This window comes from Cetorhinus maximus, chromosome 13, assembly GCF_964194155.1.
Source record: "Cetorhinus maximus chromosome 13, sCetMax3.hap1.1, whole genome shotgun sequence".
Classification (NCBI taxonomy): Eukaryota; Metazoa; Chordata; class Chondrichthyes; order Lamniformes; family Cetorhinidae; genus Cetorhinus; species Cetorhinus maximus.
The window spans coordinates 60,699,941-60,726,574 of NC_135891.1; the positions used below are offsets into that span (position 1 = coordinate 60,699,941).

The window sequence follows — 26,634 nt, forward strand, 5'->3', positions numbered from 1 at the left end:
AACCTGTTTGGCCACATTACAACGGCACCTTCTGTGGTCATCAAGTCCTGGAGTGTGATTTGAACCCAGAGCTTCTGGTCCACTGCACCACAAAACCTCCCATCCCTCTTTGTAACTATTCTCTTGATTATGATTCCATGCATTTGGATCCAGTGACATCTACTTCTTCATTCTCTTCCTGTGCCTACAGGCACGTGAGGCAAACAGAGCACATACTTAGAGTCATAGAGGTTTACAGCACAGAAAAAAGCCCATCGGCCCATTGAGTCTGTGCCGGTCAAACAAGTACCTAACTATTCTAATCCCATTTTCCAGCGCTAGGCCCATAGCCTTGTATGCCATGGCATCACAAGTGCACATCGAAACACTTCTTAAATGTTATGAGGGTTTCTGCCTCTACCACCCTTTCAGGCAGTGAGTTTCAGATTCCCATCACCCTCTGGGTGAAAAAATTCTCCCTCACATCCCCTCTAAACCTCCTGCCCCTTACCTTAAATCTATGCCCCCTGGTTATTGATCCCTCCACCAAGGGAAAAAGTTCCTTCCTGTCTATCTATGCGCCTCATAATTTTACACACCTCAATCATGTCCTCCCTCAATCTCCTCTGCTCCAGGGAAAATAACCCCAGTCTATCCAATCTCTCCTCATAATTAAAACTCTCCAGCCCAGGCAACGTCCTGGTAAATCTCCTCTGCACTCTCTCTAGTGCAATCACATCCTTCCTATAATACAGATTCCAGAATTGCTCGCAATACTCGAGCTGTGGCCTAACCAGCATTTTATACAGTTCCAGCATAACCTCCCTGCTCTTATATTCTATGCCTTGACTAATAAAGGCAAGTATCCCATATGCCTTCTTAACCACCTTATCTACCTGTCCCGCTACCTTAAGGGGCCGGTGGGCATGCACAACAAAGTCCCTCTGATCCTCAGTATTTCCCAGGGTCCTACCATTCATTGTGTGTTCCTGTGCTTTGTTTGTCCTGCCCCAGTGCATCACCTCATACTTATCCAGATTAAATTCCATTTGCCACTGATCAGCCCATCTGACCAGCCTGTCTATATCCTCCTGTAATCTAAGGCTATCCTCCTCACTATTTGCCACTCCATCAATTTTCTTGTCATCCGCTAACTTACTGATCAACCCTCCTACATTCAAGTCTAAATCATTTATATATACCACAAACAGCAAGGGACCCAACACTGATCCCTGTGGAACTCCATTGGAGACAGGCATCCAGTCACAAACCACCCATCGACCATCACCCTCTGCTTCCTGCCACTCAGCCAATTCTGGATCCAATTTGCCAAATTGCCTTGGAACCCATGGGCTCTTACCTTGGTTATCAGTCTCCCATGCGGGAGCTTATCAAAAGCCTTGCTGAAGTCCAAGTACACTACGTCAAATGCATTGCCCTCAACTACACACATGGTCACCTCTTCAAAACATTCAATCAGATTGGTCAGACATGACTTCCCCTTAACAAAACCATGCTGAGTGTCCTTGATTAATCCCTGCCTCTCCAAGTGTAGATTAATTCTGTCCCTCAGAATTGCTTCTAATAGTTTCCCCACCACTGAGGTTAGACTGATTGACCTGTAGTTCCCTGGTTTATCCCTTCCTCCCTTCTTGAATAATGGTACCACAATGGCTATCCTCCAGTCATCTGGCACTTCTCCTGTGGCCAGAGAGGTATTGAAAATTATTACCAGCGCCCCTGCTATCTCCTCCCTTGCCCCACTCAACAGCCCGGGATACATTTCATCCGAGCCTGGAGATTTATCTACTTTTAAGCCTGCCAGACCACTTAGAACCTCCTCCCTTCCTATGCTAATTTCTTTAATTATATCACAGTCCTTCTGCCTGATTTCCATACCCACGTCGTCCCTTTCACTTGTGAACACCGACACAAAGTATTCATTTAGAACCCTACCTACGTCTTCTGGCTCCACACACAAATTACCACTATGGTCCTTAATGGACCCTACTCTTTCCCTAGTTATCCTCTTACTCTTAATGTACTTGTAAAATAACTTAGGATTTTCCTTTATTTTACCTGCCAATGTTTGTTCATGCTCCCTTTTTGCTCTCCTTATTTCCTTTTTAAGTTCCCCCCTACACATTCTAAACTCCTTTCTGTTGAAGAGTCATGCGGACTCGAAACGTTAACTGTGCTCCTCTCCACAGATGCTGCCAGACCTGCTGAGTTTTTCCAGGTATTTTTGTTTTTCCTTTTAGGGCTTCTGCTGTTTTGAGCCCTCAGTATCTGCCATAAGCCTCCCTTTTTCTCTTTATCTAATCCTGCATATCCCTCGACATCCAGGGTTCCCTGGATTTGTTGGTCCCACCCTTTGTCTTTATGTTGGCCCTATACTCTCCTGTACTTATGCCTGTTTCCATAGCAGATTTTCTTGGCACAGGTTGCTAGCCTGTCACCAGAGGGTATAGGTTGAGGAGCACCACTCCACATTGAGTATGGTTGGCCAGTAGACTCTCCCCACTCTTACTGCCTGCCACAGGCATAACGGAAGGATTTACGGGTTGATAATCAACCTGTTTGGACATGTTATGAACATACCTTCCACGGCCATCAGATCCTGGAGTGGGACTCGAAACCAGAGCCTCTGACTCAGAGCAGGAATGCTACCCACTATACCACAAGACCTCCCATCGCTCTTTATACTCTTTTGAATATACCGATTAAAAATAAAACAATTAACAAATGAATCAGTTAAAACACCATTCATCTTTATAATCTTTTGAGTAAACAAATAAACTAATTAACAAATTAGCAGCCTTTTGAAGGGGAAATTTTTTTTAAACTCTTTTGCGTACCAATAAAATAAATAAGTGGACAAATGAACCAATTACCTCATTGAAAGGCCCCTTTGGGGCACTGTGACAAAAGACAATATTTTTAAAGCAAACTTAACTAATTAAATTAAAATGTTGTTCCCAGGGCTGATGATGCACACCAGCACCCGGGATGCCCAACAGACACAGAACATCTATCTTTATATTCTTTTGTGTACTGATTTAACAAATTAACAAATTGACCAATTAAAAAAGCCGATTAAACCAATTGCTAACCCTTAAAGAGCACTGTAACAGAAACAGAATTTTAAGAGAACCTTACATAATGAAATGAAAACGTTGTTTTGCAGGCTAACGATGCACTCCAGCCCCTGCTTTGCCCATCACTCTGGAACATCCCTCTTTATTAGTGCTCTTAGTCCTTAATCAAACAATGCCCATCACCTGTGTATCTTTAACAACAACCTCATCAATCTCCTCTGTACCCTTTCTCGTACAATCACATCTTTCCTACAGTGCGGTGACCAGATCTGCATACAGTACTCCAATTGTGGCCTAACCAGTCTTTTTTACAGTTCCAGCATAATCTCCCTACTCTTATAGCCTAAGCCTCAGCTAATAAAGGGAAGTATCAGTATGCCTTCTTGACCATCTGATCTACTGGTCCAGCCACATCCAGGAATCCTCCAGGGATCAATGGACATGCAACCAAGGCCTCGCTGTTCCTCTATCCTTATTGGTATCCTAACATTTATTGTGTATTCCCTTGCGTTAGTTTTCCGCAAATGCATTATCTCACATTCTTTGGCTGAACTCCATTTGCTATTGTTCTACCCACCTGACTAGTCCATTGATATCTTCCTGTACTCTATAGCTTTCTTCTTCATTACCAACCGCTTGTCCAATTTTGTTTCATCTGCAAACTTCTTAATTATACCCCCTCCACATTCAAGTCCAAATCCTTAATTATATGCAACCAAGCCCATGGACCTGGCACTAAGCGCAGCAAAATGCAACTGAAAACAACTTTGCAGTCACAAAAACCACCCATCGATCATTACTTTCTACCTCCTACCTCTCAGTCGGGTTTGGATCCCATGGGCTTTTACTTTCATGACCATTCTACCATGTGGGACCTTATCAAAAGTCTTGCTAAAGTTGATATGGAATACATCAAATTAATTATCCTCATTGACCGTCCTTGTTACTTTCAATCATGTTAGAAAGACCCAACCTTCCCTTAATAAATCCATGCTGACTATCTTTGATTAATCCATGTCTTTCTACAGGAAGATTTATCCTGTCCCTCAGAACTTGGTCCAATAATCTACCCACCACTGAGGTTCAGCTGTCTGGCCTATAATTACTTGGTCTACCCCTTTCTCCATTTTTTAAACAACAGTACAAAGATAGCTATCCTCCAGTCCTCCGGCACTGTGCCAGTAGCCAGAGAGGATTGGAGGGGATGGTTAGAGCCTCCGCTATTTACTAAAATTAAAGCGAAAGACAGCGGAAGCGGGAAATCTGAAATCAAAACAGAAAATGCTTGGAAAAACTCAGCTGGTCTGGCAGCATCTGTAGAGAGAGAAACAGAGTTAAAGTTTTGAGTTTAATATGACTCATCTTCAGAACCTTCAAGAAGAGTCATATTTGACTCGAAACATTAACTCTTTTCTTTTTCCACGGGTGCTGCCAGACCTGCTGAGTTCTTCCAGCATTTTCTGTTTTTATCTCTGCTATTTCCTCCCTTGCTTCTCTTAAAAGGATACATTTCATTTGGGATTGGAAATTTATCCAATTTTGAAGATGTTAAACCCCATAATTGTTCCTCACTCAACTATATGAATTTCATCAAATATTTCACACTCCTCCTTGGTTAAATGCCTTATTGTCCCTCTCTTTTGTGAAAACAGATGCAAAGTACTCATTAAGAACCATACCCACACCCACTGCCTTCACACACAGGTTACATTTGTGGTCCCTAATAGGCCCCACTCTTTGTGTAGTTATTGCTGCATGTAATTAGAATGCATCAACAAATTGTAATAAAAACAATTCAAAAGATCAGGAACTGAAAACTGATTAGATTTATTAAAAAAATTTAACGTGCATTCACCTTTCTATATGTACATGTTCTAATAATCATACTTGTTGACTTTAATTATTTGCGTAGTATTAGTACCCACTCTGTTTCCATTGGTGGATCACGATAGGTGAATACCAATGGTCAATGCCGATACCGATACTCCTTAATGTCGGTGACAAATAGGAGGGAATTTTAACACCCAGAGTGGATATGAATGCGATTAAAATGTCAAAAATTGGAAACTTGTTCTCAACCTATCTCCAACATACACAGGTTTAACGGAGTTCACTTGGGGTGTGGGTCTAAAGGTGAACCTGTAATTTAAATATTTTAATGAGGTTGTATCCTTCAGATTTTATCACAGTTTTAGCTTTAGAACAAAGAACAAAGAAAAGTACAGCACAGGAACAGGCCCTTCGGCCCTCCAAGCCTGCGCCGATCATATTGCCCGTCAACTAAAACATTTTGCACTTCCAGGGTCCGTATCCCTCTATTCCAATCCTATTCATGTATTTGTCAAGCTGCCTCTTAAACACCACTATCGTACCTGCTTCCACCACCTCCTCTGGCAGCGAATTCCAGACACTCACTACCCTCTGCGTAAAAAACTTGCCGCGCACATCACCTTTATAGTTTTCTCCTCTCACCTTAAATCTATTTAAGTGCTGCAGGCTAAACTTCTCAGGCTTGTGAAACCCGGCAGCTGAAACCAACCAAGAAACAGTCAGGTCCAACCTTTTCAACATCAGTTAAGGGCCAGGACAAGCAGGATTGCTCTCCTTTTGACCCACCCTCCACCACAAACCCCCCAAGCTAACTTTCCTCACTTTCCGCAGATCAACATCACCCCCACCGCCACACACCGCCATCCCCTCCACTCCGCCCCACCACCACCATCCCCTCCCCACCGCCCCACCATCACCATCCCTTCCCCACCGCCCCACAAACCACCATCCCCTCCCCACTCCCCCACACACCACCATCCCCTCTTCACTGCCCCACCACTACCATCCCCTCTCCTCCACCCCACCACCATCGTCCCCCCCTCACTGCCCCACCACCACCAACCACGACTGGACCTCTGATTTTGAATCTGAGCATTTCCAATCTACTCATTCCCGCAAGTCCCCACAGTCACTCCTCCCTTCTCTCTGCTCGACAGCAAGCCTCTCAATCTGGCCAGCTGCTGTCTGCGCAATTGCGAAAAAGTTTTAATGAAATCCTGTCGTTAATTTTGGAAGGGCCTCAGGCTAGCTATATTTCTGGGTTTCCTGGTCACTATGACTAACCCCCACACCCTGTACGCTCCCCGCCTTCCTATAAATAGCAGAGTCACCACGTTCACAACAATGGCGGTGTACCTTAGCAAAGTGAAGGCTCACCGTAAGTTTAACAAAATATTTTAATTTAATTTAAGAAATTCTTGGGCTAAAAGGAAAGGGCCAGCTAGCTTTAATTGATAGAACAGTCATCTTTTAAGTCAGAAAGTCGTGTCAAAATGCTGCTCCAAGGGCTGAATTTTACCAGCCCTCTGAGGACAGACTGTGGGGTAGGGGTAGTTGGAGGGGAGGTGAGGGGCTGTAAAATGGTGAGAAGGCTGGAGGCGAAGTGCCCTTCGTCTTCCTGCTGCCATGCCTCTTGGCAGTGGTAGGGAAGGTGGCAGTCAACCCTCCTGCCTGGAGACCAATTGAGCCACTGAAATGGCCAATTAAGGGCCTCTTCCTACCCCTGCTGGCATTTTACCAGCAGCAGTGGGCCCTCCACCATGTGAACCACCAGGCGAACCTTGTGTGGAGACTGGAATCTTAATCTTAAGCTTCAGAATGCTCAGCCATGGCACCACTAAATAGGACCCAAACTACTGGAACCCGGCACACTGAGCTAGGGTCCTTTAGATCTTAAGTCTATTGCTCTCCCAACTGAGCTATTTCAGCCTCACGATGACTTTTTTTCGTGATAATGGTTGAGGACAATGGAAGATAAGTTCCCTGCTCTTCTATCATGTCAAGGGATTTTTTTAAGTCCCCCTAAGAGTCCATATCTTTCAGATATGAAATCAGAGAATGGAGACATGAAAGATAGATAGATGAGAATAAGTGAACGAAACTAGCAATAGGTAGTATATGGATGGGTTGCAACAAAAGAGCATAAAAGTGTTTGGGTGAAGATTTTGCTGAGATAACATGCCCGCACAAGCAGCTGACTTTCATCTTGTCAATCCTGGGGAGAATGTTTCATCTTGCTCAGTAAGTCTGAGGTTAAGGGATGAAATATATGAGCTGAGACTGAAGCCAGTAGTCACTTCTTGAAATGAAGGCCACCCGTGAGCAAAATACCATGGTCTGATCTAAAAAGGATAGCCTGCTCTGTTCCAGTTTATTTATTGTTTCAGAGCTTTGCGGTCATCAAGTTAAGGGATGACTGTGCTCGCAATGGGACATTTTCTACTTTGTATCCAGTGACAGCCTGAAAGTTAGATACGAACAGAGGAACACAACAGAGTGGAGCTCCTGTACCATCGTAACAACATATCTTAACCCATGGAGAGCACATATCTTAAAGCACTAGTGAGTCATATCCATTTTCTAATTGCTATTTATTAGCCCTTGTGTTGAAAAAAATGATGACAATTTTAGCTATTTCATGAATTTGTGGCTTAATGTTCTGAATAAGTATGCAATGGTGCTGAGACTAATTCATGTTTTACAGTACACAGTCGAATGTAATTTGGAATGGTGGTTCTGGAAACAAGTGATTTTTTTTCCCATTTGGCCCGTTCCTATATTTATTCAGCAATGCTTCAGTCACTCACAGCTACACCAGTACTTTTTTCATTCACTGGATGTGTGTGTCATTTGCAAGGTCAACATTTATTGCCCATCCCTAATTGCCCTTGAGAAGGTGGTAGTGAGCCACCTTCTTGAACCACTGCAGCCCATGTGGTTTAGGTACACCTACAGTGCTATTTAGGAAGGGAATTCCAGGGTTCTGATCCAGTGATAGGGAAGGAGCAGCGATATAGTTCCCAGTCAGGATGGTGGATGGTGAGTGACTTGGATGGGAACTTGCAGGTGGTGGTGTTCCCATGCATCTGCTGCACTTCATTGTCCTTCTAGGTAATCGAGGTTGTGGGTTTGGAAGGTGCTGTCTAACGAGTTGTGAGGTGCATGTGTTGTGGGACCCCTGCATATAGAGTGGAATTAACCTTTCCAAACTTGGGTAATGTCTGGAGAAAAATATTTTGGGGTGTAGAAGGCTAACATGAGATAATGGTGTTTGCAGACTAGTTAGTGGCAGTTTAAGGTAATGAACTAAGAGCATCACACAAGAAGAACATTGCGCAGGATGGAAGCAGACTGACTGAACCTTTCCAATATGTATTATTACTAATGTGCTAAGCAATTCTTGTGACAACACTGGATGTTTTCATATTATGCAAGATTGGTGCTAGCTTCACGAATCCCTGATGTACCAGTCATTCACAACCAGATGTAGGATAAAAAAAAACTTGCATTTATATAGCACATTTCATGACCTCAGGAGATCTCAGAGTACATTACAGCCAATTAAGTACTTTTGAGTGTAGTCATTGTTGTAGGAAACATGGTAGCCAATTCTGCAAATAGCCAGTTCCCCCAAACAGCAATATGATAATGAGAAAGTAATCTATTTTAGTAAGGTTGATTGAAGGATAAATGTTGGCTAGGACAATTATTTGTTGACCTATGGAGTGGGATTTAAACTCTCAACCTTCTATCTCAGAGGTAGCGTGCTACCACATGAGCAACGTATGAAGATAACCCTTACCAGGATGCACTAAAGCTAGTATCCAAGAAGGCTTATGAATTTTGGCGAGATTTCTGGCAGCAAGCCTTTGTGAATCCAACGGTTTAGTCTTCGGATTGTAACCAACTGCATGAGGCCTGGTGGGTCGGTGTGTTAACATGGCTGAGCTGCCAGCAGAGGTAGGCAGAAGCCCTTAATTGGCCAATGGTATTGACACATTGTAAGTGGTCAATGGTATTGACACATTGTAATTGATGGATCTGCAAGAAGTATTTATCCAGTGGACAGACTGAATAATTACATGTAGGCTCACTAGGGTGCAAGTGCAGTGTGATCCAATACTTACCACTGCTCTGAGGCAAGGGTGAAAGACTAGTTGAGTTCAATCAATTATGACAGCATCAAAACACCTCGAATGGAGGTAATTTTTGTCATGTTGTGAAACCGGCTACCTATTAAATATGTTTGCTTAAAGAGAGATCCTGTTTTGGTCACTGAAGGGCAGAACATCCACATTACAATTTCTCTTGTGACACAATTAAGGTCTCATAACATGATGGCATATTTCATAAGAGTTCCACCATTTGGTCACGTGATTTGGGCTATTACGTTTTTATGTCCGAACAATGAACTGCTTTTATTACCAGCTGCCAATGAGGTGCACACACACTTGTACCACTTCACTCCATGGCATCATTGTGAGCGATGGAGATCAGAACTCTATTCATACCCCCAACCTCAGTGTGATACTCATCCTCTCCATTTAGTTTCTCCGTTTTTTTAGGATTTTGGTACCAGAACGGGCTATTTTATTCAGAACAAAACTCAATACCTATTTCCACCTAGTTAATTTCCTTTAGCTTTATCTTTTCTATGGCATGCACCCAGTTCAAACAAGCAAGCATGCACACAGAGGCTGGAGACTTCAAAGTCCCTTTAAAAGGCGATTGAGCAGATTTTCATGTTCCTGTTTATGAAGTTGCTGAAACACCAGGACACAGCCACAAAGATTAAAAATGGGTTGGGAAATTGGCTAGCTCCCTTATGTGATCCCCCTCACCTGATTTTTCTCAATGCTCTGTACCGAGATGATTCAATATGCCCAAGTTAAGAACAAAAAAGAATCTGCACCAATTTTTAAAAAATTCAATGAGGTTACTAAATATGTTGATCATGTTTTATCTAACCTCAAATTCTGAGTCGCGATTTAGATTTGTGCATCTGTTTTCCATTGTCAGCAAGATTCAGCTTTAGGCTTTTTGTACGTGCGCAGACAAGTGCACATGTGCAGTTTGATGCCGGTGGCCATTTTGCTTTATTTCCAGCCCTCCTAGAATATTTTGTCAAAGAATAAGTTCTACAAGAGAAGTGCAATGTGTTTCCTCCACTTAGAGAGCCATCTAGTGCCCAGTCACCTTCAGCAAAAGGAATATCTGAAGTTACAATGTCAGTATTTTAAAGGTTGTTAGTTGCTTCAAAATGCATTACTGAGTTTTAGTTCTATTTCTCATACTCATTGAGCCGTTAATGCTGGGAATGGAATGTTGCTTTTCCACTTTTACATCAAATACCCCCAAGTCAGGTATAGCACTTGTTACACAAATCGCGAGTAAAGCTCCCTCTACTCTCCTACAAATGCAGCGAAAGAACCTCGGTGACTGCACCTCTGCATTTTTTTTATTGATACTGCACATTGCCTGTGGTTTCTCTGAGCACCAGTTAGCATTGAGTTATGAGCAATTTCATGCTGCAAATTTGCAGCCTTTAGGAGTTTAAACCCTGAGAGGCTGGTAAGAAGAAGGCAGCATTAGAATAGTGTTTAAATGCACTGTGTCAACAACCAAATTTACGTTACTAGATTTATCTATCTATATAATTTAAATGTTTTGCATCTAAGAGATCCCTGCAGTGAGCAGAAAAGCAGTCCATATGAGGGTCACACATGTATGGTATCCATCAATTAACAACGTTTTTATCATTGCTATTCTTTCATGGGATGTGGGTGTCACTGGCTGGGCCAGCATTTATTGCCCATCCCTAATTGCCCTTGAAAAGGTGGTGGTGAACCGCTGCAGTCCATGTGGCGTAGGTACACCCACAGTGCTGTTAGGGAGTTCCAGGATTTTGACCCAGTGACAATGAAGGAACGGCAATATATTTCCAAATCAGATGGTGAGTGACTTGGAGGGGAATTTCCAGGTGGTGGTGTTTCCATCTATCTGCTGCCCTTGTCCTTCTAGGTGGTAGTGGTCGTGGGTTTCGAAGGTGCTGTCTAAGGAGCCTTGGTGAATTCCTGCAGCGCATCTTGTAGATGGTACATACTGCTGCTACTGTGCATCGGTGGTGGAGAGAGTGAATGTTTGTGGATGTTGTGCCAATCAATCAGGCTGCTTTGTCCTGGACAGTGTCAAGCTTCTTGAGTGTTGTGGGAGCTGCACTCATCCAGGCAAGTGGCGCAAATTCTACTACACTCCTGACTTGTGCCTTGTAGATGGTGGACAGGCTTTGGGGAGTGAGGGCGTGAGTTACTCATTGCAGGATTCTGAGCCCCTGACCTGCTCTTGTAGCCACAGTGTATATATGGCTAGTCCAGTTCAGTTCCTGGTCAATGGTAACCCCCAGGATGTTGATAGTGGGGGATTCAGTGATGGTAATGCCATTGAACTTCAAGGGGTGATGGTTAGATTTTTTCTTGTTGGAGATGGTCATTGCCTGGTACTTGTGTGGCGTGAATGTTCATTGCCACTTGTCAGCCCAAACCTGGATATTGTCCAGGTCTTGCTGCATTTGGACATGGACTGCTTCAGTATGTGAGGAGTCGCAAATGGTGCTGAACATTGCGCAATCGTCAGTGAACATCCCCATTTCTGACCTTATGATGGAAGGAAGACCATTGATGAAGCAACTGAAAATGGTTGGCCCTAGGACACTACCCTGAGGAACTCCTGCATTGATGTCCTGGAGCTGAGATGACTGACCTCCAACAACCACAGCCATCTTCCTTTGTGCTAGGTATGACTGCAACCAGTGGAGAGTTTTCCCCTGATTCCCATTGACTCCAGTTTTGCTAGGGCTCCTTGATGCCATACTCGGTCAAATGCAGCCTTGGTGTCAAGGACAGTCACTCTCACTTCAGCTCAGCAGTTCAGCTCTTTTGTCCATGTTTGAACAAAGGCTGAAATAAGGTCAGGAGCTGAGTGGCCCTGGCGGAGCCCAAACTGGGCGTCAGCAAGCAGGTTGTTGCTAAGCAAGTGCTGCTTGATAGCACTGTTGATGGTCCCTATCATTACTTTACTGATGATGGAGAGTAGACTGATGGAGCGGTAACTAGTTGGGTTGGATTTGTTCTGCTTTTTGTGTACAGGATATACCTGGGCAATTTTCCACATAGCTGGGTAGATGCCAGTGTATCTGTACAGGACTGGCTTGGCTAGGGACATGGCAAGTTCTGGAACAGAAGTCTTCAATACAATTGCTGGAATATTGTCAGGGCCCATAGCCTTTGTAGTATCCAGTGCCTTCAACCGTTTCTTGATATCACGTGGAGTGAGTTGAATTGGCTGAAGACTGTCATCTGTGATGCTGGGGACCTCGGGGGGGAGGCCGAGATGGATCAGCCACTCGGCACTTCTGGCTGAAGATTGTAGCAAATACTTCAGCCTTATCTTTTGCACTGCTGTACTAGGCTCCACCATCATCGAGGATGGGGATATTTGTGGAGCCTCCTCCAGTGAGTTGTTTAATTGTCCACCACCATTCACGACTGGATGTGACAGGACTGCAGAGCTTAGATCTGACCTGTTGGTTGTGGGATCGCTTGTTTCTGTCTATCACTTGCTGCTTATGCTGTTTGCTACGCAAGTACTCCTGTGTTATAGCTTCACCAGGTTGACACTTCATTTTTAGGTGCGCCTGGTGCTGTTCCTGGTATGCCCCTTCTGCACTCTTCATTGAACCAGTGTTGATCCCCTGGCTTGATGGTAATGGTAGAGTGGGGGATATGCCATATGCCATACAGATTGCATTCGAGTACTATTCTGCTGCTGCTGATGGCCCACAGCGCCTCATGAATGCCCAGTCTTGAGTTGCTAGATCTGTTTGAAATCTATCCCATTTAGCACGGTGGTAAGGCCACACAACCTCAATGTGAGGGCAGGAATTCATCTCTACAATGATTGTGCGGTGGTCACTCCTGCCGATACTATCATGGACAGATGCATCTATGGCAGGCAGGTTGGTGAGGATGAGGAAGTATGTTGGTTTCCTCACTGCCTGCTGCAGACCCAGTCTGGCGACTATGTCCTTTAGGACTCGGCCAGTATTGGGGCACCCTGCACCCTCACTGCTTCCTCCAAGTGGTGTTCAACATGGAGGAGCACTAATTCATCAGCTGAGGGAGGGCGGTACAAGGTAATCAACAGGAGTTTTCCTTGCTCATGTTTGACCTGATACAGAGTTGATGTTGAGGATCCAGGGCAACTCCCTCCCAACCGTAGACCACTGTGCCGCCACCTCTGTCCTGCCGGTGGGGCAGGACATACCAGGGATGATGATGGTGGTGCCTGGGACATGATTCTGTGAGGCTGTTGCTTGCCTAGGTCTGCCAATTTTGGCACTAACTCCCAAATGTTAGTAAGGAGGACTTTGCAGGGTTGACAGCGCTGAGTTTGCCGTTGTCATTTCCAGTGCCTAGGTAGATGCCGGGTTGTCCATCCAGTTTCACTCCTTTTTTGAGGCTTTGTAGTGGTTTGATACAACTGAGTGGCTTGAGAAGCTGAGTGGCTGAGGGGCATTTAAAAGAGTCAACCAGTGGGTTCGGAGTCACATGTAGGTAAGGACCTAAAGAACATTAGTGAACCAGATGTGTTTTTACATCAGTCAACAATGGTTTCATGGTCATCATCATCAGACTTTTACTTCTCAGATTTTTATTGAGTTCAAATTTCACCATCTGCTGTGGTAGGATTGAAACCCCGATCCCCGGAGCATTATCCTGGGTATCTGGATTACTAGTCCGGTGACAATAACATTACGCTATCACCTCACCCAGTCCTTTGAAGATGCAGTGAAGTATTCTTGTATCCTGTGTATTAGTTCACTCTGCAGGTGAAATGCAAGATTCTTTCTGGAAATCAGTCTTGGAAAGAGATGGAGGTCAAAGGCAGGCTGCTTACCCGGATTCCGGTTCTCTTCAGAGGTTAAACTGCAACTGAAGATAAAATTCAAAAGCTGTATAATTAAAGGAATTCAGGCAGCTCAAGTCTCGGTCATGTGACAGGATGGTTTTTGGGTTGGTTTAGCTAACGAGGCTCCTGGTTGAAATCCATTGTGTTTTGGAGCAGGTAACAATGAGGCCATTAGCGCAACATTGGAGATTAGGGGTCACAAATAGCTCTACCTTTGTCCATAGCTGGCTGGTGTAGATTTACTGTCTCAAAAACAAAAATAGCTGGAAAAACTCAGCAGGTCTGACAGCATTTACGGAGAGGGATACAGTTGATGTTTCGAGTCTGTATGACTCTTCATCAAAACTAAGGAAATAGAGAAATTAGGTGAAATATAAGCTGGTAGAGAGGAGTGGGACAGGTAGAGCTGGATAGAGGGCCAGTGATGGGTGGAGGCAAAGAAGAGATTGCCAAAGATGTCATAGACAAAAGGGTGTTGACTGTGGTGATATTATCTAAGGAATGTGCTAATGGGGACATTAAGGGTAGCAAGCAGGTCAAGCTAGTGGCAGATGGCCCTAGTGGGGGTGGGGTGGGGGGAAGGGATCCAATGGGTTAAAAGGTGGGGATAAAACAATAGATCAAAATAAATTTTAAAATAGCTGGGAAAAGAAAAATATTTTTTTTTAAATTATAAATTATTGGAAAAAGGGGGATCGGAAAGGGGGTGCTGCCATTGTGTGTCAGTGTTAGAGTGAGTGAATGTTTAAGGTGGTGGATGGTGTACCGATCAAGCGGGTTGCTTTGCCTTGACTGTTGTCGAGCTTCTTGAATGTTGTTGGAGCTGCACTCATCCAGGCAAGTGGAGAGTATTTCATCACACTGCTGACTTATGTATTTTAGATAGTGGATCAGCTTTGGGGAATCAGGAGGTGAGTTACCGCGGAATTCCCAGCCTCTAACTTGCTATTGATTTTTGCACTTGCACTGGGCTCCCCCACAATTAAGGATGAGGATGTTTGTGAAGCCGCCTCTTAGTTTATTTGTTTAATTATCCACCACCATTCACACATGGATAAGTAACATTCATGCCACACAAGTGCCAGGCAATCACCATCTCCAACAAAACAGAATCTAACCATCACCCCTTGACATTCAATGGCATTACCACCACTGATTCCCCCACTATCAGCATCCTGGGGGTTACCATTGACCACAAGCTGAACTGGACTAACCATATATACACTGTGGCTACAAGAGCAGGTCAGAGGCTAGGAGTCCTGCGACGAGAAACTCACCTCCTGACTCCCCAAAGCCTGCCCACCATCTACAATGCACAAGTCAGGGGTGTGCTGGAATACTCACTTTCCTGGATGAGTGCAGCTCCCACAACACTCAAGAAGCTTGACACTGTCCAGGACAAAGCAGCCCACTTGTTTGGCATTACATTCACAAACATTCACTGCCTCCACCACTGATGCACAGTAGCAGCAGTGTACACCATCTACAAGATGCGCTGCAGGAATTTACCAAGGCCTTAGACAACACTTTCCAAACCTATAACCAGCTAGAAGGACAAGGGCAGCAGATAGATGGGAACACCACCACCTGAAAATTCCCCTCCAAGTCACTCACCATCCTGACTTGGAAATATATCGTCATTCCTTCACTGTCACTGGGTCAAAATCCTGGAACTCCATTGTGGGTGTAGCTACACCACATGGACTGTAGCGGTTCAAGAAGGCAGCTCAGCACCACCTTCTCAAGTGCAACCAGGGATGGGCAATAAATGCTGGCCCAGCCAGCGAAGCCCATATCCTGTGAATGAATAAAAAAGTATGTTGCTGGACTGCAGACCTCTGACCTGATCCGTTGGCTGTGGGATCATTTAGCCCTGTCTATTGCATGCTGCTTCTGCTGTATAGCACGCATGTAGTCATGTTGTAGCTTCACCAGGTTGACACCTCATTTGTAGGTATACTTGATGATGCACCGGCATGCTCTTCTACACTCCTCTTTGAACCAGTGTTGATTTCCTCACTTGAAGATAATCGTCAAGAGAGGGATATGTCAGGCCATGAGGTCAGAGATTGCAGTTGAATCCAATTTTGCTGCTACTGATGACCCGCAGCACCCCATGGATGACTAGTTTTGATCTGCTAGAGTTGTTCTGAATCTATCCCATTTAACGCCATGGTAGTGTCACACAACACAATGGAGGGTATCCTCATTGCGAAGATGGGCTTTATTTCCAGAAGGACTTCGTATTGGCAGGAGTGGCCACGACAATCATGGACAGATGCATCTGCGGCAGATAGATTGATGAGGACAAGGCCTAGTAAGTTTTTCCCTCTAGTTGGTTCCCTCACCACCAGTCACAAGCCCAGTCTGCCATGTATGTCCTTCAGGACTCGGCCAGCTTGATCAATAGTAGTGCTACCGAACCATTCTTGGTGATGGACATTGAAGTCCTAGTGTACATTCTGTGCTCTTGCCACCCTCAGTGCTTCCTCCAAATAGTGTTCAACATGGAGGTGTACTGATTCAACAGCTGAGGGAGGACAGTAGGTGGTAATCAGTAAGAGGTTTGATCTGATGCCATGAGACTTCATAGAGTCCAGAGTCATTGTTGAGAACTCCCTGGGACACTCCTTCCTGACAGCATATCACTGTGCCATCACCCCTGGGTCTGTCATTGGCTCAGAAATCACTATGTTCCCTTAACTATGCTAATTCATTCGATTAGGGAGGAAAATCTACTGATTATGAACCTAGGGCTGCCATTCTCAAAACGTCAGTCCACTCAAACCCAACTGATTAAATTACAGATAAATATACATAAATACAAGTTCTACTGGCTCGTCCTAAAAACAAATAGCTCAGCTTGATGGCAAGTTTTTTTCCAGTGGTTCCTGGATACTCTTCCTATAGTAGGATGTATGCAGTTCTCCAAGTGTGGCCTTATCATCACCACCTTCTGGGATCTGTACTCAGTTCTTCTGGGTGTTCCTGGTTAGGCTTATACTGGGTTTGGAGGGGAGTGTGTACAATTTGCTTGATGGCCATGGCAGAGTCAGCTAGCAATGCCTGTTATTCCAGTTGATGATTACTGGAATCTCATTGATGTGAAGAAGCATCCCTGTTTCAATCCTGCATCAGTGACAACTTCAACAAGATTGACAAATACATTGCTGGAAGGAAGGTTGAAGAAAAGACGATCTTGTTGTAACCATGCCAACGACTGAGATAAAGGAAAAAGACCTGGGGGAGAGAGGGAAATAATAAGTATAAAAATGGAGGACTTGCATCTGAAGCAAGTGCTGCAAATCCACCCACCCCCGAGAAGTATTAGAAAAGTAAATAGCTGAAAGTAAACAAGATCATGGTAAATATCCAAAACCACCCTCTGAGACTCAGTCTCTCCATGACTAATGACTCAGGAGCTCCAGAAGAACGATAAAATTACTTGCATCGTCTACTCAATTTTCTATCCTATCATGAGTCAATGACTTTGAGAACAAATCATATCAGAGCTGATTTTATTTAATCTTACTCTTCTTTAAAAGAAAGCTGCATTTTTTGGACGTCATGCGGTGCTTGTAGTGATTGTAATCATTGGTACAATTCATCCTGTGCTATGGTCATTTGGCAATTCTCCAGGGTTTGGTTAGTTGGGGTGATCTCAAGGATTCTACCTATGAGAAGTTTGGACCTTTTGTGAAACTTAGAGAGAGTTCTGCTTTTAAATTGACCTATTCTTCCCTTTTTAAATGCTTTGTAACTTCAGTACCCCTCTGCTTTTCTATTCTCAATTACTGTTGATGTTAAAAGTAACTTTTGATTAACCCGTAGGGAGCCAATTATATCATGGAAAACTGGCTTGAAGGAGCCATGACTCTGTCGGATAACAGATTTAAAATTTGTTGGACGTGAACTGAGCTTATAAATTAAAAAAGCACCCTGGGTATATCTGCTGATTTTAATTTGTACCTTTAAAACTCTAGAATTATGTTACTCTCTTTTGCACATCGGTGGCAAAGTTTTATGCGTCACTGTTCCTGCCTCAACAAACCTTTACCATAGATCATTATTATTGAAGCTTTGGAGCCTTGTACACAGAACATTACCTGCTACTTCAGGCTATTGGTATGTGCATTCAGCCAAACAAAGACCGCAAGATGGTCCAAAATGTAAATTTTCTGAGTTATTAATACTTGCATCCTGCTGTATCCGTTGTTATAATGACAATTTCTCTAGGCATGTGCGGCATACAAAGAATGCCAGAAGAAATGTTAAAACTGAGAGGCCTTCAAATCATGCTGTGGGATAATAACACACAAACATTTAACACGTCTGAAACTCCACCCTCCACTCTTTTACTCGAGGCATTAACTCATTTATGATGAAACAGAGTTTGAATAATGAAGAGAGGAAGTTCAGACAAATTAATCTCATGTTTAGATGATATCCCAAGGCATAAATATAAAGCGAGATAGAAAAAAGGTGTTAAAGATTAATTTAGTTTTGAAAGGAGTCCTCATGGTGGTGCTTCCTCTTTATAATCAGGTAACATTCAGTCTGGCCTGAATTTTTGCTCCCACATTGGGAGGGTAAAGTCAGGGCAATTCTCAGCTCTGCAAACCTGACCCGGAGGAAGTGCCCTACAAGCTTGGATTTTCATTCCAGTGGCAGGGGAAGTGGGGGTGGGGGGTGAAGTGGGAATTGGACCTGCCATCACCGGAAATAGTTTGGAGGCAGGCTGGGTGAAAAGGTCCACCTCAGTGATCAAGCACTGTGGGGGAAAATAAAGAATAAAACAAAAAACAGCCCCCCAGCCCTCACCCCTCGCAACCCCTCACCCTCCTCACATACTCACCATGTTCCATCCATGTCAACCCATGCCTATCTATGCCCCCCACCCACTCACCATGGCCACTCATACCCTCCTTATCAGCCTATGCCCCTCCACCCACTCACCATGGCCCTTTATAGCCCCTATTGACCTCTGCCCACACTTATGGACCTGCATGCCTTCCACACCAACTCGCACACGGTGGGCAGTCCTCAGGATCAGTGCTGACATTAAATAATGTTCTGAAAAAAACATTCTCATTGATAAAAAATACATTCACCACATTTAACCTCCTTTAATCCCTTATAAGAACAAGCATTTGTATTCATAGTGCCAATTCAAACACTTTCAGCATTTGGAGCTGTTAATCAAACTGGAGACTGACCGGCATCCACTGTTATAATGATAGATTGTGGAATCAGTCATGCAGCACTAACCCTGTAATGAAAACCCTCCAGCATATGTCAACAGAGTGAAATAGGAAGCACTGATTTTTTTTTTCCCCACACCGCAGACAGTTTTTTAAAAACATATTTAAAGGGTGGGAGATTTAAATGCCTAGCCAGCTTGAAGCTCCCTTTGACAGTTCCAATGAGTTTGACAGTTCCAGTGAGTTTATCCACTTTTTAATGCATAATCATGTCCACTTTTAACAATCCAAAAGGGCACCTGACCTCTCCCAAAGGTGTCCTTGGACCATATCCAAAGGGTACCCAACCTCTCCAAAAAGGCACCATTCCTCTCCAAAGAACGACAGTAAGTTTAGACCTTCTTCTACCAGGTCTAATGTGCACTTGTGTACATACTTCCCATTGCCTCCTTGCAAACATCAGATCAGACTGAAGGCAGCAGCAATTTAACATGTGCAGCTGCCTTTGTGAACCATGGATGTCTAAAGTTCAGACCGTCACTGCTCCCCCTCTTCAGAAATAGTGGGAACCAGGTTTGGGGGCAGGACTTCCAGATTCGGGTGTGCAGAGCCATTTTCACAAAGATGGGGAGCCTCTCTGTCTGTGTGAAAATTCAGGCCTGTGTTGCATAGGAAATGATATGCCATGTTTGACATAAGGGGTGAGAGTCCAGTTGCTGTGTGGTCCACAATCCAGCTTGTTAATGTTGATAGAGGATATCACAGCACCTGGATAATGATAATTCAAATCAGTGGCTCTGAAATCTTGTTTCTTGGATTCTCTCTACAGAAACTTTCCTCATTTAAATATCTTTCCCTCAGTCATTAAGGGACTGTTTCTTGAAGACGGAGAGAGAAGCCAGTGTTGCTCTAAGTAACGATATCGCATGTTAGTGTCAAAGTGATGTGTTTACCATCATCTTATTTCACTTCCTCATACGCCTGCAATAAATGAAAATTGCCAAAGATTATTTCATGAAAGCAGTGTGTCTTCAAGGTGACTTGTCCTTTTCCACCAGACCTCTGCTCCTTCTGAAAAGAAATCTCAAGAGGGAGCTTGCCCTTCTTCTGCTCCAACTCTCTCACATTTTGCAGATGCAACTAGCAGGATCTCATTGTTCCCCGGAAATCCTTTTAGGTCTACCTCCTGAATGGATCCATGGAAAATGCACCTGCACACTTACTGATGGAGGTTAATGTAAGCCCCATAACACCATATTTAAGAGGTATATCAATCTGAGAGATCAACTGCAGTTTGAATATCCAGCCAATCTATGAAAGAAGCAGAAGGGAGATATAATTAAGCCTTCCCACATTCTTTCCACAATGGAGCAATAAGATGATACTCCACAATTCTACTGGGGTTGTGAAGCTCTCCATAAGTACCAGTGTCTCCACCTACTATTTAAATAACCCCATTATTGGGATTTGGAATGGGGTATGGAAAAATTCAAATAAGTTGGCTCGAGACTTCACACTTTATGATGGGTTTGGATTCCTGAATTTCTGGGTTAAGATTTTTTATTAATGTATAAGTATTCAGCATGGAAAGCTTCAGAGCCAACCTTCTCAGAAGCAAATCATTCCATCTTGTTCACTTCTTACCCTAAATCCGAGCAATTCAGTCACTAAGTATTTGCTGTCTAATTCATAAAATAGTATGTCTAATGCTCAGCTGAACAGGAATATACCCATGTTATCTCTTTCCTTTCAGGGACCTCTGTGATGCAGGTGACTGCTTCAGATGCAGATGATCCAACATATGGGAGCAGTGCAAGGCTATTATACACTCTAGTGGAGGAACAGGACCAATTCACAGTGGACCTCAAGACTGGTAGGTAGGAGCCAAACCTTGTCCTGAATACAGTTTTCCTTATAGGAAGGAATACCAGGATGTGCGTCAGGCAGGTGTAAGCAGGCATGCCCATGCTCATTCAACCAGGATGCATTCTTCTGCACTCCTCTCCCGCCACACCTATTTAGGAAAGCCGAACATTAAAGGCATATTTTGGCCTCCAGGCCTCAAAATTTGTTAGAATATTTACAAAATTCCATGTTATGTTGAAAGCTTTTTTATACAATGCTTGCAGTTATCTTCTTCAACATTTCATCCTTTGTCTATATTCATCTTTTCCTTTTTTTCGTCCTTTTTCTTAATATATTTTCTCTTAAACGTCCTTATTCTTTAACCCCCCCCTCCCAGTTTTTTTTTTGTGCCTCTTTATCTCCTGTCCTCACTTGTTTCGCTTTAATTTCCATTACTATTTAGCCCTCATTCTTCCTTCTCTTGCTCTCTTTCTCTTCCTCCTGCCTCTCTTGCTTTATCTTCCTTTGTTTTCACTCTTTTTCTTTCAATATACTTTCCTTTAACCTCCTTTTTCCTTCATTCCCTTGTCATTTCTTCTTCTTCACCCTTGCTCTCTTCCTCTTTTCGTATCCATCTTTCCCCTTTCCTCTGTTTCCATCGTTCTCTCTTTCTTTACTCTCCCTTGCTCTTTCTTTCTCTTTTGCCATAGAAAGTAATTTCTGAAAGAATGGAGGAACAATGCAAGCAGCAAACAGTGTTTCTAGAAGAGAATTGATTAACCCATTTCCTTTAATATATCACATCAGTGCAGCAGACAACCTCATTAGTCTATAATCAACAACTAAAATCGATCGAAATTATTGACTTTTGGCATCAGATTTTAAATGCTGCTCCTCACTGATGCTGCCATGTCCTAATTTATTTCAACTGAGCAACCATTTTATTGACTGAAAGTTTGGGTCAATTTACCTTGTGCTAAGGTGTGGTGAAATCAAAACACATTTATAAAGAATGAGAAGGTTCGTAACCCCAGTGCTGTTCAGTAATAATGTATTTACGTTACATTTTGTCATTTTGATTGGGTTTTTGTATACAAGTTTATCAACCGTTTTTATTGCACTACCTGTGTTTATTCATTCAGTGCAAAACTGAATAGACTTAAACCATTGTAGCTCAAGGGCAGAATTTTCACCTTGGTGGGCGGGTGCGCACCCAGCCCACTCGAACGTGAAATGACGCACGTTGACGTCGGGCGAGTGTCCCGCCATCAACGTGCAGTCATGCGATAGTTCAATTGGTGGACGCGTGCAGGAATTGGCAGTGCGCCCGCCGACAATTAAAAGGCTTGTTAAGGCCATTAAATGATCAATTTAGTTACATTTATCACTACCCATCCAACCTTACGGTTAGAGGGCAGGCGAAAAGGCCAAGCGGCCTTTGCATTTATTAGGAATCCTCATCCACGGGTGGGATGTGGTTTCCTAAAGCAAATAAAAATAAAATTAAAATTTTAAAACTTTATTAATAACATGTCTATGCTCAGGTGACAGTCGCATGAGGGGACAAGTTTTATTACATTTTTAATTTCTTTTTTTTAAAATATAACCTTTCATCTCCCTGAGGCAGCTCTGTGCCTCAGGGAGATTATCAAGTGCACCTTGCATGCATGCGTGAAGTTCGTGCTTGCCCTCCTCCCCTCGCCTGCACAGGCAGCACTGAGCACTGCCGCTCGTGTTTCATGCTGGGTGGGCCTTAATTGGCAAGCCAGCATGAAATTACCTTCCGGCCCCTATCACAAGCAATGATCAGCTTCCCGAGTGCCCCCGCCAAGCCTGCCTATCAAGGGCAAGATTCTGCCTCAAACTGCTGTTCAGTTGGAAGTGTTTGCCCCTCCCCGAGTACGGATCTTTATCAGAGTAGCTAATATTTGATTTAAGGCCCATAGTTGTATTAGCTGTTATTGTTATAGTAGCAGATACCCATGGCCTCTTAAATATAGCAGGCTTGCCTAGTATTGTTCATAAGGATTGGATATCACTCATTATAATTTGAAAATATAACCTTTCTTGCTGCATTTCATTAATAAATATGAACACAATTCCAAACGTTTCAAAACATTCAGTAGCTGACATTTGTACCAATTTTGGGAGCTAAAATCGCTGGCTTTCTCTGACTATCTATTGTTGAAGCAGTCTCGGGTTTTATCCACACACCCAGAGGCTGGTGAGCCAGACAGAGAGGGGAGGCTGACTTCTTGCTTCAGCCTTGGCCCACACTTGGCCTCAGGTTTTTGCCAGCTGCAACCTTAGCAGCAAGGAGCCAGGCTAAGTGAGAGAGAAAAAACTTGGCCTGGGATGGGGTTCTACCTAAAGAGCACTTCAACATTTGATTGCTAACTAGAAACACCAATGGACTGTGGGGATGTTAGAAAAAAAGACTAAGGTCCAAGGCAACAAAATTTGATGGTTTAATCTAAAATGAACCCATTTTGATATAGCGCTGCATTTGGCTGAACCCATTAGAAGTTTATCTCCTAAATTTTATAAACAGACACCCAAATTTATTTTAAACTGCCTAGGCTTCATTCTCTGGAATTGTCTCCCTAAGCCTCACTGCCTCTCTCCTTTCAACAATAGCAGATTGCCTTTATACAGCATTTGCAATGTGAAAAAGCTGCAACCTTCAAGTGCACCATTAAACAGACCTCCTTGATCGAACTTTTTTTTAATTCATGGGATGTGGACATCATCGGCAAGGTCAGCGTTTATTGCTCATCCTAATTGCTCTTGAACTGAGTGGCTTGTGTTATGATATGGCAGGCGGTGTTTGCCAGGCTGACCAAATCCACAGGGGAAACTTGGCCAGGCTATCACAACAATTTTGCAATTTGTATTTATAATGAGAAGGTTTGTGCACTGAAAGCAGTGGTAATGAGTCCACTACCACCCTTAGGGATTTCAAAGATTAAGTTAAAACATTAACAAAGGAAGAGAAAATTTAAACGCACAAGTCAACAGTTACATTTAGTTTTATAACAGTTCTCACAAGATTTCTACTTAACTAAACTCCCAACTACAAACCCCTTTCACGCAACAGTCCAAATAGATTCTTAATCTAAAAAGCATTCAGCAATATAACCACAAGTACCCACTGTTGCTATAAGGAAGGTATTTCACAGCTTCTCTCTCTCTCTCTCACTCGACAATAGTACTCCAAAGGCTTTCAACACATCCTTGGCTACTGGAAGAGCAAAACTTCTCCAGGGTGGCAACAGGCTTTATCCACTAGCCTGTTTCACTCCGTGCACCTTTCAAGATCTCACATGGCCACACCTCGCACAGCTTTCCAGCTTTCTTTAAGTATATTTTCTCCCTTTTGATCTGTAAATCCCATTATGTCAACCTTTCTTTGGAAATTACTTTTCCCAGAATATAAAAATCATTCATGTTGTTATTATGGCCAGCACTTTTGGGAAAAATAAAGTTAATAAACTTTGCCTTATTTATCTTGCCAAATGTAAACATCTTATCGTGTCCCTTTGAAAAATTAAACAACCCCTCAACTTATCTAAAAATGCAACTTCCGTTCATACCATATCGGCTGAGACATCATCCTAGCTTACCCATCTCCATTTCAAATGCCTGTTTTACACCTAAACCCTTTTGATGATTCAAACCTTACAGACTTACTGTCTGCAGTTTAATTAAACTGCACACGCACCCCACCCCCCACCCCCATAAGCCTGTGTCAGTATCCAATAGTAGCATTAGGGGAAAAAATTATATTTCCTTTATACCTCCATCCTTACAGAAAAATGAACTTCATAATTCTAATAGGCAGTTTCATTCTCTCAACCCATCTTACCTTACTTAGTATACGTATCTGTATACACAAAACTATTACACCACCAATACATGCATTAACATGACAATATATACAAAGCCTTTGTATCAACAGAGGTCATTTCAGTCCAGTGTCCACATCTGAAATTATCAATTTCCTTTGAACTTTAAACTCTTGACAACCCACCTGTAATTAAATTTTCTCATCCAGCCACATGTATAAACTGAAAATTAAATGGTTGCAGTAATAAACTCCATCTGAATAGCCTTACACTCCGGTCTTGAAATTTGGCCAGAAATTTTAAAGGATTGGGTTCTGTATAAACAATTGCTTCTGAAGAACTGCTTTCAGCATAAACCTCAAAATGCTGCAATGTTAACACCAGACTGAGTCTCTTTTTCAATGGTTGAGTATCTTTTCTGATGTACATTCAGCTTCTCTGAAAAATATCCTACCGGCTTTTCAATTCCTGTTTCATCATCTTGTAACAACACAGCACCAGTACCCAAATCACTTGCATCAATTGCCAATTAAACTACTTGGCATAATTTGATGCTGCCAAACCTGGCGTAGTACTCAGTTTTTAAAGTGTCAAATGCATTCTGACACTTCTATGTCCATTGAAAATTGTTATTTTCTAGTAGTTCAGTCAATGGAGCAACAACACTGCTAAAATTTGGTACAAACTTCTGATAAAATCCACTCATTCCCAGAAATCTCAAAACTTCCCATTTTGTTGTAGGCACTGGGAAATTCACGATGGCTTTTACTTTCACATCTCATGGGCCATCTGACAATGTCCAACAGTATGGCCTAAATATGTAACTTAGGCTTTTGCAAATTCATTCTTAACTAAATTCACCACCAAATTAGCTTCTTGCAGTTGATCAAACGATTCTTTCAGATGTTGTAAACGCTCCTCCCATGTTCCTCCCAAGTCGTCAGTATAAACAGCACAGTTGCTCAGTCCTGCAATTACTTTGTTTGTCAATCTTTGATATGTTGCTGGTTCATTCTTCATACCAAAAGGCATAACTTTAAAGTGATATAGTCCATCTGGCATTACAAACGCTAATATCTCTTTTGCTCTCTGATAACGGTACTTGCCAATGCCCTCACAGCAAGTCAATCTTTGTGACAAAATCTGATTGTATTGAAAAAGTGGGACAATCTTCCAACCATGGAATAGGACATGAATCTGCTTTTGTCACTGTGTTTCCTTTTCGATAATCCACAGTCTTTGTCTTCCATCCAGTTTCGGCACCATCACAATAGGTGAATTCCAGTTACCACAGCTAGACTCTATGATGTCATTCAAAGCGTGAATTTGATTTATTTTTGCACTTGAGCTAATTTTACTGGATTTAATCTATAAAGATGTTGCCTTTTTGAAACTGAATCTCCAACATCTACATCATGCATAGTTAAATTTGTTTCCCCCAGCTTATTCCCACAAATAGCTTTGTGTGACTTCAATAGCTTCTCCAAATCACTGACAGTTGTCTGGAAGATAATTCAATATTACATTTAAAGTTTTAAGGACCCCCCCAATGTCCAATTTAATTAGAGGAAATACAAATTTCAGAATCCTTCAATTCTACCTCTTTTTCCTTATCTACTACCGCTAATACCTCCTTCTGGTTATCTTCTCTGTCAGAGCACTTTTTAAGCATATTTACATGACACACCCTCTGCTTCTTTCTTCCATCTGGAGTATTTATCAAATAATTTACTTCACTCCGTCTCTTTTAAATCCTGTAAGGCCCACTAAACCTTGCCTTTAATGGTTCACCTGACTCTGGCAACAAGACTAACACCTTCTCTCCAGCAACAAAACTATGAGCTTTTACCTTCTTATCCACACTTGCCT

General features: G+C 42.9%; 1 protein-coding gene across 5 annotated transcripts in view; it reads left to right on the forward strand.

Moving 5' to 3' along the window:
- Positions 1–26,634, forward strand: part of cdh22 (cadherin 22) — a 736,258-nt gene that overhangs the window by 244,176 nt on the left and 465,448 nt on the right. For all 5 annotated transcript variants that reach the window (XM_078555429.1, XM_078555426.1, XM_078555424.1 and 2 more), the window contains exon 3: positions 20,829–20,948. In XM_078555429.1, the coding sequence (XP_078411555.1) occupies positions 20,829–20,948 (120 nt within the window). The remainder of the gene's footprint in view (positions 1–20,828; positions 20,949–26,634) is intronic.